This window comes from Trachemys scripta, chromosome 3 (assembly GCF_013100865.1).
Source record: "Trachemys scripta elegans isolate TJP31775 chromosome 3, CAS_Tse_1.0, whole genome shotgun sequence".
In the NCBI taxonomy this organism is placed as follows: Eukaryota; Metazoa; Chordata; order Testudines; family Emydidae; genus Trachemys; species Trachemys scripta.
In genome coordinates, this window is record NC_048300.1 from 86755380 (window position 1) to 86774402 (window position 19023).

At 45.1% G+C, this 19023-nt stretch overlaps 1 protein-coding gene across 1 annotated transcript in view; it reads left to right on the top strand.

Moving 5' to 3' along the window:
- The first annotated feature begins 2273 nt into the window (after nucleotides 1–2273).
- PLG (plasminogen) overlaps nucleotides 2274–19023 on the top strand; it is a 63954-nt gene continuing 47204 nt past the window's right edge. The window contains exons 1-2 of the mRNA XM_034765279.1: nucleotides 2274–2430; nucleotides 16261–16396. Coding sequence (XP_034621170.1) covers nucleotides 2382–2430; nucleotides 16261–16396 — 185 coding nt within the window. The 5' untranslated portion in view covers nucleotides 2274–2381. The remainder of the gene's footprint in view (nucleotides 2431–16260; nucleotides 16397–19023) is intronic.

The following is a 19023-nucleotide window of genomic DNA, read 5'->3' on the forward strand; positions in this document are numbered from 1 at the left end:
TCTCCCTTGGCCGCCCCAAGCACCTGCTTGTTAAGCTAGTGCCTGGAGTCAGCCCTGGCCACTAGACACACAACCTCCTGAGCTAGCTGAGGCTCAACTAAGGGTTAACCTCCAGAGTGCTAGGAACTTTGAAAGGACAGACTAATAGACATGCTGGGCCTTGTGCAGGTTTAAAGGTAGCCATGTGGGTGGGAGGAAATGACAGATATTTTAGGAGGAGGCAGGGAGGTCCCTGGAGTTCGGGACTAAGTCAAAAGGTCTGAGTAGCTCCCAGAAGTTTGTCCGCTATTGAAGTTTATGGTATTTTCTGTTCTTCGCTTTCTGCTTTTTTTCCTGGAAATAATACTGCCTCAAGCCTGGTCCTAAAACCATCCACACACTGTTAACTGAAGAACAGCCGGCCCTTTACTTATCCCTCTCTCTTCTCTGACCCAGCTGTTTTTTCCCAGTCTGTAAGAACAGTAAATCCTTCCCTCCTTCAATTATCAGCTACCTCCCTGAACTGATTTCCACCTCATGCACAACTCCTCTTCTCTTCCAATAGGACTAATCCCTGCTGTTAATGAAAATCATGTTTCTCTAGTCTGCTAACAGGGTTCTCTGGAACATCTTATGGGATCCTGCTCTCTGCAGTGCTTCACAAAGGGCCTAGCAGAATAATTTCCACTGCAGCAGGAAGTTCGATAGCAGGGTATTAAAAGAGCCTGTTGAGAAAATGAGTACTTCACAGAGCTACAAATAGGAACAGCTCTAGGTTTTATAGGACTCTATGCAGAGTAACTCATGTGGAGTCCCATCCAGCTCCCCCTTCCTTAATTTATTTACACCCTCTCCCATCCTTAGACAGTTTGGAGCTCCCTACCCTTCAGGCTCTCCTGAGTTACTTGCATATTTGACTCCACAGCTTAAGGGGAGGCTCCCCCACCAACCCAACGTAGTCTGAAAGGCTACGAACCAATGCTGAAGTGCAATTTTTCCAAGAGAGAGGGCATTTAGGACATTTAGAGAATCTCTGCTAGTGTTGAAATCAGTCTGGAACATGGGTGAGCAGAGGGGTGTGGCAGGCTGGCTAGAAGATTTTGTGTGGGTGTGGCTATGTCTGTGGAAAGGAGGAGCCCAACTGTAGCCACATAGATCTCATAGACCTAAGGTCAATAGTGGTTACTGGCATGTTAGACATTGTTAGAAATTAAAATAAAACAAAAATCCACAAACCCTTCTCTGTAAGTAAACATCAACGACAAAACCCAACCCTAAAGTGTGTCTAAAATGCAAAAACAATGAGAGGGATTTCTTTGATGAAACTGTAGAATGACAATATAACCCAGTTAACATTATTTGCGCCTGATTTTCTTCTCGCTTACACTGGTATAAATCAGGCATAGCTGCATTTATGCCAATACAACAATGTAACTGAGATTAGCATCAGGGCCTTGGCATTGAAGACACAGAATAGCAGTTATTTGCATTCTGCTCAGTGGCAAAAAGTAATTTTCCCCTCTGCTGATACTCACGCCTTCTTGTCAGCTGTTGGAAATGGACAATGTCCACTTTGATTGCATTGGCCTCGTTAGCACTACAAAAGTAACTTCCTCCTTTGATATTCACCCCTTCTTGTCAACTGCTGAGACTAGGACACTTCCATCTTAATTGAATTAGGCTCCTTAGCACTGACCCCCATTTGTGTTGTATCCACCAGGCAAGGTATTAACAAACTTCAACAGAACTTTATTTACAGTGGAAATCTCTTTACCAAGCTGTAGCTGCACACTCTGTAACTCTCACTCAGCCTCCTCAACTCGTCCCCCCTCCTTCCTGTTTCCTGTCCTTTCAGACTCCCAACGGCCAGTGCTCCCAGTTCTAATAATCACATGCAGCATCTAAACACCACAACTTGATAAGGCAACTACCATCTTTTCATGTGCTGTAATATTTATACTTATTTCTGTATTTTTCATGCCATGCAGCTGATGAAGTGGGTTTTAGCCCACAAAAGCTTATGCCCAAATAAATGTATTAGTCTCTAGGTGCCACAAGGACTCCTCGTTGTTTTTTGTATTTTTTCAGTAATGCTCTCCCTGCCTTTAGGTTAGCAAAATGAGGCCTAACAATTTCAGAGCTAAAGCATGCCCTGTATGAGAGGAGAGTTCTTTCATCTTTTCTCAGCATCTAATACAAACATTTAAACATTATTTTGTAAGATCCTGAATTCAAGGTAATGTTTGAACATTTAGATCGTGGCAGAGTGGGTCACAGAATAGGGAGAATGATTAACTTAATTTGACTATCTTGTTTGTTTGATGCTGTCTAAGTCGACAGTGAGTCAATAAAACTGACACAGCATTAACACAGCTTTCAGCACAGAGCCAGCCTGTCCCAAAATGGGGATTAGCAAAGCCGTCTTTCTGTTACTTTTATTTCTATACACAGGTAAGGTTTCTTTATATTGCATTTTAATCAGTGAGATTCTGGCCAAACTTTCCAAATTTGGTGCTTGAAATTGGGTACCTAAATCCATATTTAGGCACCTAATTCAAAGGGCCTGATTTGCAGAGATGCTGAGCAACCACTGCTCCTAGAGAGGAAAATGGGAGCTGTTGTTGTGCAGCAACTCTGCAAATCAGGCCACTTTTATTTACTTGCCAAACTTTAGGCACCCAAGTCAGCAAACATTGACCTATATATTTAAAAGCGCAAATTAGTAATGTTCCTAGCTTTTAAAGGTCTATGTGAAAGCCACACAGCCCAGGATCACTTATCTTCTCTCAAATCTATATTTGTTGCTCCTTTATGAAGGCTCTCTGACAAAGCGTGGCAGCTACAGAAAGGGGACCCTGCAGTCCCGACTACCTGCTGCTGCTAGTATTTGTTAGTATTAGAGAGGGGTTCAAACTGAAAAATTCAAATTCTATCTGGATTTCAGATGCCTTAAAGCAGTGCTGAAAGTGGCCTGAAAAAATATATGTGGGAGGGAGCGGGGAAGGGAGCCTATCATAATCTGGGAGCAGCATTTTTGTTAAAAAAGTGCTTAAAGTGCACCCTTCGGTGACTTTGCTTGATTATTATTACTATTGTTATTGCCAGATCTGTGACCCCTGGGGGATCTGACCCCTTTAAGCTCTGAAAATGTCCAGGAGTATTTGGGTTCAAAGATTAGGCTTTCCCATTAAAAGAGTAAGTGCTAGCCACAATATTTCTATCCAGAGCCTAGTTCAGATTCTGAATTCCTTCAAAGCTCCAGAATCTCCTGATCTAAATTTTGGTTTAGTCCCCTCTATACTTAAAATAATTGTTATGTATTATACACTATATTGTATATCCTTGTATATAACAGTATATATGTCTCATTTCCTGATTTATATGTTCTTCTGATTCAATGTAATGCACTACTAGGATACTCGCTAATTTTTGTGATTGTGTCATACCATGCAGCCCTTAGAACGAATAACAACACTCAGATTGAGTTGTTTGCAACTTTGTCATACCACATTCAACAAGTGGTCGGTTAAACAAAGGATTTGGCAGCACTAAATGGTGTAAATCATGAAACTTCGGACATAGGCCCAGTGGTAGCAGAGATCTCACATATTTATCCTGCTCTTTGCTAAAGTCCCAGAAAAAATGATGAACCATCCTTCAGTGTTTTTGTGTTGAACAAATGACAACAGATTTACCAGTGGCCAGATTTTCAGAGGTAATGAGCACCCACAAATACCATGGAAGCCAATGGGAACTGAAGGTACTCAGCACCTTTGAAACTAGGCCAATACAGGCCTAATATAAAAGCTGTGTTAAGTCCATGGAAAGACTCCATGTGGGCTTTAGATCAGACCCGAGGTCTGTTTATTACATCAGTTACTATCAAATATCCCAAAGCTGTCTGATTTTGATTTATTTAGTGCAGTATTACAGATTGTTATTTTTTGTTTGTTTTTAAATCCAAAGTTTTTTTTTAAAAAGCAGAAACAAAAGAAAACATCCCCTGTAGCATGGAGATTTTAGTCTCTTCTGTGGCCAGCTTCTTATAAGAGGCTTTCCTATTACTGATTTGTATGGGGCAATAAAGCATTTCAATAGATTGGAATTTAATCTTCAGTAGTCTAGACTCCATAAGATTAGTTCTTCAAAAGATAAAAACAAGAGGATTTATAAAATGCTAGACAATATGTTAAGCCTTTTAAAATACATATTTGTTTTATGAAGATCAGCAAATGCTATGGAGATTTTGAATAAGTACTCTGTGTGCTGTACAAATGAAACTTGACTCAGATATCAAAACCTGATGGCATTTCTTCCTGCAGACATTGTGTATGTCTACATGAACTGCTGCAATAGCAGTTTTAAAAGTAAGGTTAACAATCAAGGCAATATGTCATATGATTATATAACAACTTTATCTTGATAGAGATCATATGGAAAGATAACAGAAGAAAACAGGGATGTGTTGTATGTGTGATTGTGTGGGAGTGAGGGATATAAAAGAAACAGCTGTTATAGTTACTTGTAAAAGGTATGAATAGATTCTAGCTAATGGAAGTTAGGATTTAGAAATATTACAGAGGGGCCCTTCTATAACAAAATATAGTAATTATTTGGTGTTAAAGCATATCTAAGTGAATTTAAATTCTAGTTTCTGAGTTGTCCTGAATACTCCCAACTGAAATCAAAGGGATTATTTATGTGAGTGAGGACTATTTATATGATTAGGGGTTTATAGGATTTTGTCCTCTGTTGGCAAGGTATTTAAGAAACATACTCAGTATTTGCCTTACCAGTCTCTTCATGGGCCTTTCTCAAACTGCTGTAAATGTCAATCTTTGTTCCCTTTTCTGAATAAGAAAGTAACATCTTTTTAATGTTAGAGAATTCCACAGACTAAGAAAAAACTGCAGTAGGCACATGTCACAACTCAGTGCTGGGTGAATAAAAGCATCAACATTATTCACATACATGTTCATTGTTTTCTCATAGTAGTATTCTCTGTACTGACACCATGAGGGAAAGGAAAAGAAAAAAAATTATCTGTCTTTAAAAATTAATTTAATCTAATTTTAGACCATCAACACTGAATGCCTTAATCACAACCATATGGTTATTGCATGGTGTCGCTATGGGGCAGAGGTAAGGTTGTTTGGATACCCTAGCAGGATATTTTCATACCTTAACATGTGCGGACGTCTTTAAGTTTAACCTTTATCCTGAATTTTCAGGATTAGTAATGAATGTATCTGAGATGAATACAACATCCCTATATTTTACCCTAAATTACTGATATATTCTCTCAATCTTACTTCTTCTTAATGCCATTTTTGTCTGGGAATACAGTAAAGAGTGGAATCAGCAAGATGTGTGTAGTACATCTAAGTAACTATGTGACCTTATTATTGTAACTCCTATCTGTTTTCCTAGTCCTGTCTGTCCTCCCTGTTCTTGTTCGTAACCATCACTTGCATCATGTCTACCATTAGATTGTATGCTCCTAGGGACAGGGACCACAAGCCAAAATCTGCCTTCAGCAACACCAGTGTAAATCCAGAGCAACTTTAATGACTTCTGTTGGGTCTCGATTTATATTGATAGGACTGAGAGAAGAATTTGCCTCTTTGTCTATTTTATTTGTCTGAAAGGCACCTAGCATACTGTAGATGCTAAGTGATGATTAAGAATAATGTTGTATTGCAGGGGTGATTATTGTAGAACTTGAATGAACAAAATCACTCCATTTTCAAGTTGTGCTGGCTAATGCCAGCAGAGGCCCACTATGGTCACAGGAATGTCTCTTTTCAGAATTAGGGCTTTGTGACTATTCTGCTTGAACTGTGTTTACCAAGGAGGTGTAGTCAGTCAAGTGGCTATTAGATTTGTGTCAAGTTTACCCTCACCATTAAGCAATAAATCCCATTTATAAAAGGGAAGATTCCTTTTTGGCTTTGGAATGGGTTATTTTTACTTCAGGCCCCCTGTAACTTGGCTTGTGTCAGTGATGACTAGGCTTTCCCTATTGACTGCTCACTGCGCTAGGCCAATCACTTTCCCTCTCTTGGGATGGACTGCACTATTTCCCCCCAAACAGTCTCAGACCACAGGGATCTTCAATGCAACCAAGTTCATTAGAATCAGACAGAGAAAAATCATAATAAAATAATATAAATGGTATCAAAGCAGTCCTAGCATTACCTGTAAAAGCTAATTTAAACAGATACAGACCTGTAGGTAAGGAAAGAGAAATCAGATAATAAGGGACTCACATGTGTAGCATAATGCCTCGTGTGGCATCTTGTGATCTGTCAAAGTGACCACTGCTCTTACAGACAAGCTGTGGTCCAGCCTATCAGAGTCAAAAGATGCTTACCGTGTTGTGTACAACACTCATATTCTAGTCCCTTTGAAGTGAGTAGGTATTAGATTGCATTAACTTTCCCCATGGAGTCCCTTGTTTGGGAAATTACTATTTGTACAGGTGTCCTCTCCTTGAGATGTTCGTTTCTCGTACAACAGCCATTGTATGTTTCCAGTTCTATTCAGTATTTTTGGATTGTCCTCTCCTAAGTAGCTTGGGGGTCATCTGCATCCTGTCCCTTCGCAGGTTCATTTCTAAAGCTTCTTTGAATGCATGGAAGTATCACCCAGTCATATGTCTTTTCTTAGCTTAGGCCTTGTTTACACACAACTTGCACTGATTTAACTAAAGGAGTGTTTTTAAATGGATTTAGTTGAAGCAATTCCTCCTGCTCTCCTCCTCCCTCCCGAGGAAAAAAATCAATTTTCCATGTGCCCTTCCCAGGCAGTTGAGCATCTGGAAGTCATAAGGCTGCAAGGAGATGTATCATCTCAACCCGGTCATCGGTGTCCTTCATAGAATTTAGCGAGTAGAGGGAGGCGTGATCCGCAAAGAGTAAGAAGGAGTTCCCTAGTAGATAATAGTATAGGTCCTCTATGGTCCATTTCACAGCCAGGGCCTCTTTTTCAATCTCCTCCTGTGGGAATAGCTTCATACTCAGATACAATATTGAATGTTTCTCACCTCCTACCTCTTGGGACAACATGGTCGCAAGACCTACTTCTGACATGTCCATCTGAAGGATAAAAGTCTCTGAAAAATTGAGGTGGAAGAGAACTGGCCCCTGAGCTAGCCGGTTCTTCAGAGTTCTGAAGGCCCTGTCACATGCCTTTGTCCATTGCACCTTCCTGGGGTGGGTGCTTTTTACTAGATCAGTGAGGAGGGGGTGCGACTATTGTGGCAAAGCCAGGCACAAACCCCCTACAATAGCCAGCCTGGCCTAGGAAATGTTGCACCTGCTTCTTGGTCGACATGGTCATACCATCGGTTAGTGCCTGGACCTTATCCACTGGGGTTTTCGCTGGCCCCACCCTATCAGGTACCTGAAGTATGTCACTTCTCTCTGCCCAAGGTGGCACTTAGCCAGATTTGCAGTAAACCTTCCCAAGGGCTTGAACAACCATGATGATGTGTTGTAAGTGGTCTTCCTGACTGTAGCTATAGATGACTATGTCATCAATATAGGCGTGCATGGGGTCATGGGGCTACAGCACCTTATTTGTCAGTCACTGAAAGGTGGCAGATACTCTATAGGCCAAAAGGCATAGTCACAAAATGATAGATGCTAAAGGGAGTAGGGAAAGGCTGCCTTCTCCTGGGATACCTTTGCCATAGGGATTTGCCAGTATCCTACAGTCAAATCTAGCATGGATATATACTCGGCGCTCCCCAGTCTCTCTAGTAGCTCGTCCACCTGGGCATCGGATATGCATCAAATAGCAATATCGTGTTGACTTTTCTAAATTCTATGCAGAATCTCATTGAGCCGTTGGGTTTGGCACCAGCACAATAAGGCTTCTTCACTCACTGTGGGACTTGTTGATGACCCTCAGTGTCAACATAGCCTGGAGTTCTTCGCAGACCACCTCCCACCTTTTCTTTGGCAGAGGTCGATGAGTCTCCTGTACTTGCTACATCCTCCCTGGGAGGGCTGAGAACACTATGGGGAAGGCCTGAGTCAGTCGCAGTGTTTGGTCTTGCTGGCTTTAATTGAGCTCCGGCCCCATTGGCACAGCGGTTGGGTCTGTGGATGTCATGGCTTGAGGCCCCAGTTCTGGTTCTGGGGAATAAAGAGCTATCAGAAGGCCATCTTGAGTCTTCCAGGCCTTCAGTAGGTTGAGGTGATAAATTTGCATCTCCTTCCATCTCCCAGGCTGACGGATCTCATAATAAACTGGCCCTATTATTCTTACCACTTCAAATGGCCCCTGCCACAGGGCCAATAGTTTTGACTCGGGCATTGGGAGTAACAACAAGCCCTGTCACCTGGTTTGAATGTTTGCAACTGTGTCCCCTTGTTGTTGGTCTGTTCCTGGGTCTTCAAGAGACCTTCAAGAGGTTTTCCTTAGCAAAGTCCCTTAACATTTTCAGTTATTCTTGAAAATTGGAACATATATGGCACTGAGCCCACCACCCCATTCCCTGTTCTTTCCAGGCCTCCCGGAGGAGGTCCAAAATCCCCCTGGGCTGTCTACACACAGAAGCTTGAAGGGCAAGAATCCTGTGGTGGTTTGGAGGACCTCCCATATGACAAATAGCAATGATGGTAGCAGTCAGGCCCAGTGTCAAGTGTCCATTTTGACCAATTTCCTCAACATGGCCTACAGGGTCCCGTTGAACTGCTCCACCAGCCCATCTGTTTGCAGATGGTAGATGGAAGTCTTCAGGGCTCTGATCCTCTACAGTTTACACAATTCCTACATCTGTTTGGTCAAGAAGTTGGACCCTCGGTCCATCAGTATTTCCTTGGTATTCTGACCCTGGTGAAGACCTTCATGAGTTTGTTCACTATGGTGAGCATATTTGTTGTGTGTAGTGGGATGGCTTCAGGGTACTGTGTGGCATAGTCTACTATCACCAATAAATACCAGTACCTCGATGTGATCTTCTCAATGGGCCCCACTAAATCTTTTCCTACCCATTCCAAGGGTATGCCCACCACTGGGAGCAGAATCAGAGGGGCCTTTGGCGTCCCTTTGGGCCCTGCCAGCTGGCATTCAGGGCACAAGACAAAAATCGAACACCGTTTCTGTAGATTCCCAGCCAGAAGAATCTAAGGGCCACCCTCTCCAGTGTCTTTTTTCACCCCAAGTACCTGGCATATGGCACTGAGTGAGTTAGGTGTAGAAGCCTCCAGTGGAACTTCTTGACTCCCAGCAGCCATCGACATGTTTCCTGGGTTTGATGGTCTCATCACTCATCACTCGTTCCAAAGCTCAAAGTGGGGCCAGTGCTTTACTCATTGGGTTTTGCCCACCTCCCCATCGGAGACAGCTATCTGTTACAATGCCCAGCTCAGAGTCTGGTCCTCCCATTGTTCTTGCACAAAATCCTCATCTTCTGGTAGCCAATTGTGGCTTATTTCCTTGGGTGTCCCAGAGCTAGTGGGCTGCTAGGTTGGCACTGCTGGCTGGCGGGGCACTCCCAGGGGTCTTCAATTGTGTCTTGGCCCATAAGTCCCCTCATGTTCAGGCCTGGGTTGGTTTCTGAGGTGGGGCAGTCCCTGCATCACTGCTTGAGGAGTCCCTCAAACCACTTCCAATCCGTCCCTAATGTTACTGGGTAAGCCAGGGTGTCAGCTAGGCTGACCTGGCAAGTCCCAGTGTAACCGCTTACCATCAGCTTCACTCTTGTTGCAAGCAACAGAGGGTCCTGTGGCACCTTTGAGACTAACAGAAGTACTGGGAGCATAAGCTTTCGTGGGTCAGAACCTCACTTCTTCAGATGCAAGAAGTCAGGTTCTGACCCACGAAAGCTTATGCTCCCAGTACTTCTGTTAGTCTCAAAGGTGCCACAGGACCCTCTGTTGCTTTTTACAGATTCAGACTAACACGGCTACCCCTCTGATACTCTTGTTGCAGGGACTCATGTCCCTGTGAAAGGACTGGAGGTATGGCAGAGCACCTTATGTATCAGGGGACTCTACTAAGCTTGTCCATACAATGGTTTGGCTACACCCTGAGTCTATCAGACCGATCACTTCAGCTCTGTTGACCCATACTGGCAGCATCACCTTGGCCAGGCCCCGCCTACAAGCTCTGGTGTCTGCCATCCATGCCTGTCCATAGCTGCAGTCCATGAAGGGGCACTCTCGCCTAAAATGCCCTTGCTGTCCACACTTGAAGCAACTCCCTTTCGGGGTCACAGTCATCTGGCTCGTTCCTGGGGCCACAGGGCCTCCTGGTGGGCATACCCCCCTCTATGGTGACCATTCCGCCTCAGTGCCTGGGTCCTGCTCGCCAAGTGGGGGTGACACAAAGGTAGGTGGCCCATTCTAGCAAGGTCCTCATTAGGGGTCAGTGTCCTGGTTCTGGGGGCTCCCATCCTAAGTGTCATTGAGGCTGGACTATTGGCTGCCAGATTGTTCTCCATCAAGGTTACAGCTTCTGCCAGTATCGACAGTTGATGGTGTTTCACCCACTCCTTCCTGCTGGCTGGGAGAACCTGTACTGCTGCAACAGGATAGCTTCTGCCACCTGTATTCTGGTCTGCTTCTTGGGGTTCAACCAGAAGCAACACTGGTCCTTCAGGTGTTGGCCACCACCTGGGTCGGGCTTCTGGCTGGTATCTCTCATTTCAGAACTGCTGGTGGAACATCTCAGGGTTGATGTCCAGGTAGTTGAGAATAACTGCCTTTACCTTGTTGTAGTCCAATGCTTCTATGGAGTCCAAGCCCCAACAGGTGGCTTCTGCAGGTCCTGTCAAATATGGGTCTATCATGGTGGCCCAGTGTTCTTGTGGCCAACAGGCTGCGGTGGCCACCCATTTGAAGGTGATCAGGAAGGCTTCTGGGTCATCTCGTGGTCCCATTTTTGTAAGCCTGATTGGCAGCCCAATGGGGAGGATGTCCCCTGAGGGTCCAGGTCTCTGAGTGTTAGATGCCCCTTCAGGCTGCAAGAGTGATGCCATCTGCTGAATCAGTTGTTCCTGTTGCACTTGATGCTGTGTTATCAGTTTCTGGAGTAGTTGGTGCTGCTTCTGGGCCACTTGTAGTAGTATTAGTTGACCTTGCTGTTGCTGGGCCACCTGCTGTTGCTTGCTCTCCACCTTCCATTTCAGTAAATTTTCTGTATCCGTTGCCACTTTTGGGTCAGGGTCACCATTACACCTCCTGTTCTTTTAACAGGACTTGGCCAGTACCCGCATTCTTCAACATGTGTTGGAGGGATTGAAGTCCGAACCTTGCAGCACCACCCAGTGGCGAGTGTTGGTGGCCATATCTCCCAATGGCAATGGTCAGTGGCTGTAGAACCTGTGAATAATACTCAGATATGTGGCCTAAGGGTGGGCACCCTTATGCCTGTTCCTTGGGCCATTTCCTATCCCCGTTTTGATTCCTCTGTCAGTTTCACTGGTTTGTTTCTGGATTCCCCCTGGAGTTCTCTCTGATTGTGCTCCAGAGGGTCTTCCTCTATCAGCTGTGACCTGTCATTCATGACTTCTGTGGGGTGATGACACTGTAGTCATTTGGCAGTGAAATCTGGCCTTGGTCACATGGAGCCCCAGCAGCTTCTCTGCAGTAGCTTGCAGCACACAACTGCTTTGCTTTGTCCACCAAGCTTGAGGTGAGCTTCTCCCTTTTGAGCCTAGCCTCCAATGTGACCATGTCAAGTTGGTGTAGCTAGGTGGGGCTTTCTAGACCCAGAGCTGTTCTTTAATCAGTAGTTCACCAGTGTGGGGCTCATGCACCCCATCACAGCATAGCTTTGGTTAGATCACCATTGGTCTTAAGTTCCAGAGAGAGTTTTTCTCCAGCTCTTTCAGCATTAGCCATAGTTGGACTGTAGTCTCTCTAAGTAAGGCAATACAGCCATATACTCAAAATGCTCTAAAGATGAATCTTTAAATTTCACACCTCATGCTTTGGCCCCAGTCAGCGTTGTCATCAGGTAATTTATTAGAACATTAAATAATGTATGTGAGAGAACACATACCGGGCATAGTCCTGAGACCCAGGCTGTAATACGATCGTTGACGCTCACATAGATAAATGCACTGAGGTACAGTTCCTCCACTTGGCGCACTAAGTCCTCAAGCACTTCATATTGGCACCGCAGCATCCACAGTGTCAATGCCCTGAGTCAAAAGAAGCTACAAAGTCTATAAACATGACGTTAACTTCCTTTTGTCACTTGAGTCATTTGTCAATTGCATTCCACAGAGCTTATATAACATGGACGGTAGCTCGACCTGTGTGGAATCCACACTGGTTGTCTCTCATTTTTGGATTGAAACAGTATTTCAGCTGGTGCTGTAGTCTGATCATCAACACCTTCCTTGGGACTGACAGCAGCATTGCCCTTCTATAATTTGAGCAAGCTGATTGCTCTTCTTTCCCAATCTTGTGGAATATGACCAGTTTCTCAAACTTTTAAGACGACTCTGAAGCCAATGAACTATATCTGGGCCTCGTTTTCAGTTCTAATGAAATATTGTCAAAACCAAGTGCTTTATCATTTCATGACTGTAACGGTGCGGCGACTCACCAGCGCAGTGCCTCCTGCTGGTCTTTCAGGGAATTAGCTTTACCAGCCTCCGGAGCACCCTCTGCAGGCCGATGTCTTGCTTGCCTCCTGGACCCCGGTGCCCCTTCCCTTGGGGTTCTGCCCCCTGCAGTACCCCACAGTCTCTCAGGGTCTCCCCTCCCTGGGGAACCTCCTACCCCCTATCCCCACCTCGCCTCAGTCTTTGGCTACTGCCAGTCACCATCTAGGCCCCGCTCACTGGGGTGGACTGCAGTGTAATTGCCACTCATCAGCAAGGAGGGTTTGGGCCTGCTGCCTCTGCCTTCTCTTGGGCTGCACCTCTGAAACCCCTGTATCTTTTCTGGCCTTTAGCAAGGCCTGCAGTCCGGGGGTTTTCCAGGCTGGAGCTCCCCAGCTCCTCTAGCCTTTGCCCAGCCCTGCTCCACTCAGGTACCCTGTTCAGCTCCCAAGCAGTCAGGCCTGTCTCTCTCTACAGCTAGGGAGAGACTCCTGAGCTCTGGCAAGCAGCCCTGTTATAGGGCCAGTTGCGGCCTGATTGGGGCATGGCCCCAGCTGAGACTACTTCCCCAATCAGCCTTTCCTTTTCCTTCAGTCCCAGCTCTCTCCCAGGGCTGCTTTCAACCCCTCCGGGCAGGAGCAGGATGACCACCCTGCTACAATGACTATTTGACCACTAGCATCACTTCCTCTAATGTCATTGGCCTGTTGCCTGCCAGGTTCATTGCTGGATTAAATTGTAGTTTACATCTTGGTGGGGATCTGTTTATTAATTCACAAAATTGCTTATTCCAATGCTTAAGTTATATATCAATATCCTGGCAGTATTCTCCATTTTTGTCCTTAACTGGCAGAAGCCACGAGAATGGACTGCCAATTAGACCTGAACAGCGAGCGACATCTGCTTACTGAGCATATGCAAGAAACGAAACCTCATCCCCAGAGGTCTCACCATCTATAACCCTCTGATTACCTACAATGCCACAGAAGTTGGTCCAATAAAAGATATTACCTCATCCACCTTGTCTCTCTAAATGTTGTCATAACAGAAGTGTCATTAGCCCTTGTTAATTTATCATTTTTAAAAATCTTTAAAGAAAAAAACCCGAAAAGGCATTTGCTCAGTGTTACCAACACAACCTCACATATCCCAAACTAGTGAGCCACACTGACCCCTCTCTGGACCTTAATGAAACAGTCAGTTATGTATTCTGGATCAGCCCTGGAACATTTATAAGTGATACATATATAACTGGAACAGATCAGTTTACTTCCAGATATTTGACTGGCCTGTTAATTAATGTCCTTGTGCCATTTCTGGGTTTATAACAAATTGGACTTTAGGTTAAAATAATGCACAGCCTGTTGTATTTTGAGATCAGTTATTTTATTTGTATTTTGCTATCTTCATAAAGGAATTTAAGTCACATTCTCTTGTCTGTTACTAGTTAGCAGTTCGGCCAAAATTAGCTTATAAACATCTTCCAAATGTATTCGTGCACAATTTAAATCAGTTAAAAAAAAAAAGGAGCAGCAGCTTTGTAGGTGCAAAGATATGAGCAAATGTTATTTTCTATTCATGACACTGATGAGTAAGAATGGGGATGCTTCCTGTATGATCAGAGAAAGCAATTGAATATCTGAGGTGGGGCTGTTTCGGAAAACAGATAGAATTTGAGATTAGAGATGAGCAAAACCATAGGTGGCCCATAAACAGCTATTGCTCCATAATCATACAACAGGACACTAGGTAGTTGAATCCCAGAGCATGTTCTCCAGCTATCTATTTAAAGTATTTATATAGCCCCTGTCACCAGAGTACCTCACAATCTTTCAGTGTTTGCCCTTAAAATACCCCAACGGGGTAGGGCAGTGCTATTAACCCCGTTTTACACATGAGGAATGGAAGCACAGAAAGGTGAATTATGTGCTGAAGGTTACACAGGAAGACTGTAGCAGAGCAGGGACTTGAACCCAGGTCTCCCAAATGCTAGACTAGTACACTAACTACTAGACCCTAGCTACTTAGCTAGGGATTATGGGTAGTAAGGACAGTAGCTGGCAGTAGGACTAGGAGTATTTCCTCCCATAGCTGATACTCTGGATCTGACTTTGTCTGCACTTACACTGGTGTAAATTGAAAGTACAGTAACTCACTGAAATCAATGGAATTAAACCAGTGTAAAACTTGTGTATGACAATGAGAGGGTTGGCCGAGGCAGGTGCTTTGTTCCCTGCATACCCAGATTGTGAAGTTTGAGGAGAAGTGTCCGTTACCTGTGGCACTTCCATGAAAACTCCAGGAGAAGGTACATTTGGCTCCAGGCTGGCTCCGGAGAAAAGGGCAGGCCACTAGAGTGCCACAAAGATGTATCAGTAAGGTAGGGGTAGATATGGGATTCTGAAAGGTTGGAGATTTTCTTGGATGCTTGGATTCTTATACTACTGAGCCACTGCCTCTGGCACCTATAAAACAATACCCTTGACGTGTGACTTAACTACAATGGAGATAAATTTACTTTGATAGCTGCAACAAAAAAGCATTTGGCATAATATAAATATGGACAGTATACATGTATGTAATGGTGTGAACTCTCAAAACTCCCTTAAATTCATTGGAGTTACGCTGGCATAAAACTGGAGTAATGCAGCGTGAATCAGGCCCAATATGTGTTGATTCAAATCAACTTCTATGAGAGTGAAGTTCATCCCTGTGCAGAGGGTCTGCACAAGGTGTAAATGGATTTGAGTGATGTGTAGGCCTTGGGGTCACTCTCTGTTTAGGGGTGAATTTCACACTGAATGAATAATTCTTAGTATCAAACATTTATCAAGAATATCCTCGTTTGAAAAGGAAATGATAAAACCACATGATTAGTGCTCTCTGTAATTCTGCTGCTAAAAACAACAGAGAAACAATTGTTTAACTGATGAATAGACATTTAGAATTTTTATAGATGTCAGAGGAAAGTTAATTAGATAGCAAATTCCTTTACAAGGGTGAATATAATTGAACATCTTAGCATTAATTGGTTCATGCAGATATAAAACATATTAGCAAATTCATCCAACACATTTAACATGTAAGTCTAGCTTTCAGAAACTGCCAAATTAATTTATTTACCAATTCACAATTTTGTAATTCATTGCAATCAAAGACACGACCTGACAGTTTGACTATTAAATCTGATCCGGTCTTGAGATATTATAACAAGAAACATGGTCTTTGTAATTAGCTGCAGTGATAGCCTGATGACTGAGGTTGTCTTGTTTCCACTCAAAACATCTGGAGACCGACAACCAAGAAGATGTGACAGATAAAACTGAACGAGAGTCATTTTTTCGCATCACTTCCATCCTTCCAGTCTCTCCAAAATACTGTTTCCAAAATCATCTCCCTTGATTCTGATTCACTCCGTTTCGCTTCCTCACCCCTTTGGGTCTCTCTGCCTGCTTCCCATTCCCTATGCATCAAATGACTTGTTCTCATCGTCAAAGCACTTTTGCTCTGTCTTTGTGTCCAGTGATGCCAACCTTTACAGTGCCAGGAGAATGGAGCTTATTCAGGGTGTGTTACCATTAGCTCAAATGCACACAAATTAAATGGCAGCGTCACTTGCCAATGTGTGACAGAAAATGCGATTTAAAAGAATAAATTATATGAACTGCAGAAGTCACACTTTTTAATCACCGCTCCTTTTTTTTGTTTTCTTTTAGCACAAGGAGACATACTAGACAACTATGCAAAAACGGAGGGTGCTTCGATAGTTGGTCAAACAAAACAGACTTACAAAACAAACCGTAAAGAAGAATGTGCTGAGAAATGTGAAGCTGAAACAAAATTCACATGCAGGTAATTTCTGATGTGTCCCACAGCTATATTCCATTGTGAACGACTGAGTATTCTGCTTTATATGTTCAGGAAGCTTTCTAAAGGTGTTCCTCAGGAGGAAGTTTATTCTGAGGTTTGGGAGGAAAGGAAAAAATGCCCAGAAAGTCAATACCTGGGAGATGTGGGTGAAAAGAGACAATATGGAAGGAGAGACCATGAAGATGGTGTTTTTAATTTCAGCATATGTGTTGGAAAAAAACTTGGTATCTTGATGCACAAACCCTCCTGACAAACAATCTAACACACCCAATATCCAGGTGCCTTCAGACCCTTTGCCATACATAGGCCTATAAGAAATGCACTGATCAGAAAACAGGACATCAGCAGCAGAACTTGTTGCGTCTGTCACATTCTTATTCTGCACCATGAGCCAGAGGGTCCCCTGCACTAATGTGTGTGGACTAGATCTTCTCTTGCCTCCCTGAGAGGGAGGGAATGGCCCCACCTCCCCTCCTTGCTTCCCTGTGGAGGTCCTATGAGTAAGGGTCTCTGTGGGATTTTGGGGCATTGGAGGTGATGGAGTAGGGAACAAGCCAACCTGTAGCACTGTCCCCTACTCAGTCGCCATATATCTGACTGGATATTCTACTGACAGTTATCGTTCCTTGCAGCAACATTAACTGCAGAGCCCAGCATGCTGCCTGAGGGAAGGGGTCTGGTGGAGCAGTGTAAAGGGAGAAGCCTGCACTCTAAAGGGAGGGTCCCTTCATACCAGGTCCTGTCCATCCATGGGGCTGGGAGGCCTTCCTCTCTAAACTCCAGGGATCCCCAACCCTTTCTCTTCCAAATGATGCTTCTTTGAAAATTCCAGAGGTGAATCTTATGGAATTTTCTGCCCTTCCGATTCCCCTCCCCCCATTCGAGCCATAGGTGATCTGGTGCTGAGTTTTTAAAGCGGTTTATAGCTTGGCAATCAATTTAAAATCTACTGAAAGTTTTAAAGATGGCAAAGATCCACCAAGAAACAATATTCATTTTAAAGGGATGCTACCAAACAGGATCACAGAAGTCACTGCCAGGCTCCAGCTACTATTTTCATGCAAATGAATCATCACCCATCCTCTGTGACCCCCCCCCCCCTTCCCTCCTGGTAAGCTATGTAGAGGATGCAGAACTTCAGCAACACTCCTGGAGCTCTCACCGAGGAAAGGCAAGAGAGAGATTTGGACCAAGTTCCTTAAAGAAAAGTTAAAAATATACATGGAACTTTTGTAGAGGGGTAACTGCTGGGACCTCTACATACACAATATCATCCCTCAGCCTCCTGATTGCCAGGTGTGGAAGTCAGGGCTGCAGCCATGAACTCTGCCTGTGGGACCTGATCCTGCTTCACTGAAGTTTATGGGAATTTTGCTACTGGAGCAGTATGAAGCCCCTGTGCCTTTGAGCCCTTGATCAAGCCTGGTTTTTAGACCAATGGGACTTCTTTGTAGAAATACTTTTAAATCAACACCGTGTGCTGATTAGCATGGGGGGGGGGACCCAGGAGAAGAAAGTTGCATGAGTTAAAAATACTACAGGAGTGGACTCAACATTAGGGTTACCATATTTTAATAAAAAAAAAGGAGGACACTCCACGGGGCCCCACCCCAACTCCACCCCCAGCGCTGCCCCAACTCCGCCCCTTCCCAAAGTCCCCTCCCCAACTCTGCCCCCTCCCCTTAATGCTCCGCCCCCCCCGTTTCTCCCCCTCCCCTGCTTCCCACGAATCAAATGTTTGCAGGAAGCCTGAAACAGGGAGGCAGCAGGTAAGCTGGGGCTGGGGCTGGGGCTGGGGCAGCGCGAGGAGACACAGCCCAGTCTGGCCCCCCGGCCGAGTGGCTCCCTCCGGCGGCCGGCTGGCCCCGGCCAAGAGGCTCTGGCCCCAGCGTCTCTGGCCCGGCTCAGCTCGGCTCGGGCCCTGGGGCGCTGGCCCTAGTTCCGGCCGAGCACACCGGACCCGGCCAAGCACCCCCAGACCTGGCCGAGCACCCCCGGCCCTAGCGACTCCAGCTCGGCTCGGGCCCCGGGGCACCGGCCCCAGCCCCGGCCCCGGCCGAGCAGCTCCAGCTGGCGGCTGAGACCCCCAGCCCCGGTCCCAGCAGCTCCGGCCCAGCTCGGCTCGGGCCCCAGTTCCGGCTGAGCGGCTCGGGCCCGGCCCCGGCCCAGCACCGGCCCTGGTCGAGCGGCGCCGGCCCGGACCCAAGCCCCAATACCCCTCCCTGTTTTTCCGGACATGTCCGGCTTTTTGGCAATTCCCCCCAGACGGGGATTTGAGGACCAAAAAGCCGGACATGTCCGAGAAAATCCGGACGTATGGTAACCCTACTCAACATTGCTGTTTAATGTAATGGTTCTGTCGTGTTTTTGGCCCGTAATTGTTGAACACTGTTTTGTTTGTGTTGTTGTGTTAGTAAGAGCAGCCTGTCATGGTGTATCAGGCTTTGCTAGACCAGGGAAAAGCTGAGTGTAAGTCAGGCTTAGTTAACATGAGCTAGCTAGGACTCCTTTTACATAACCACTTTTCCTAATGTGAATGCAAGCGAACACCCATAGTTCAGTTTGTGCAGGCTGAGTTATAGGCTAGGCAGTTACAACCTACTCCAGAC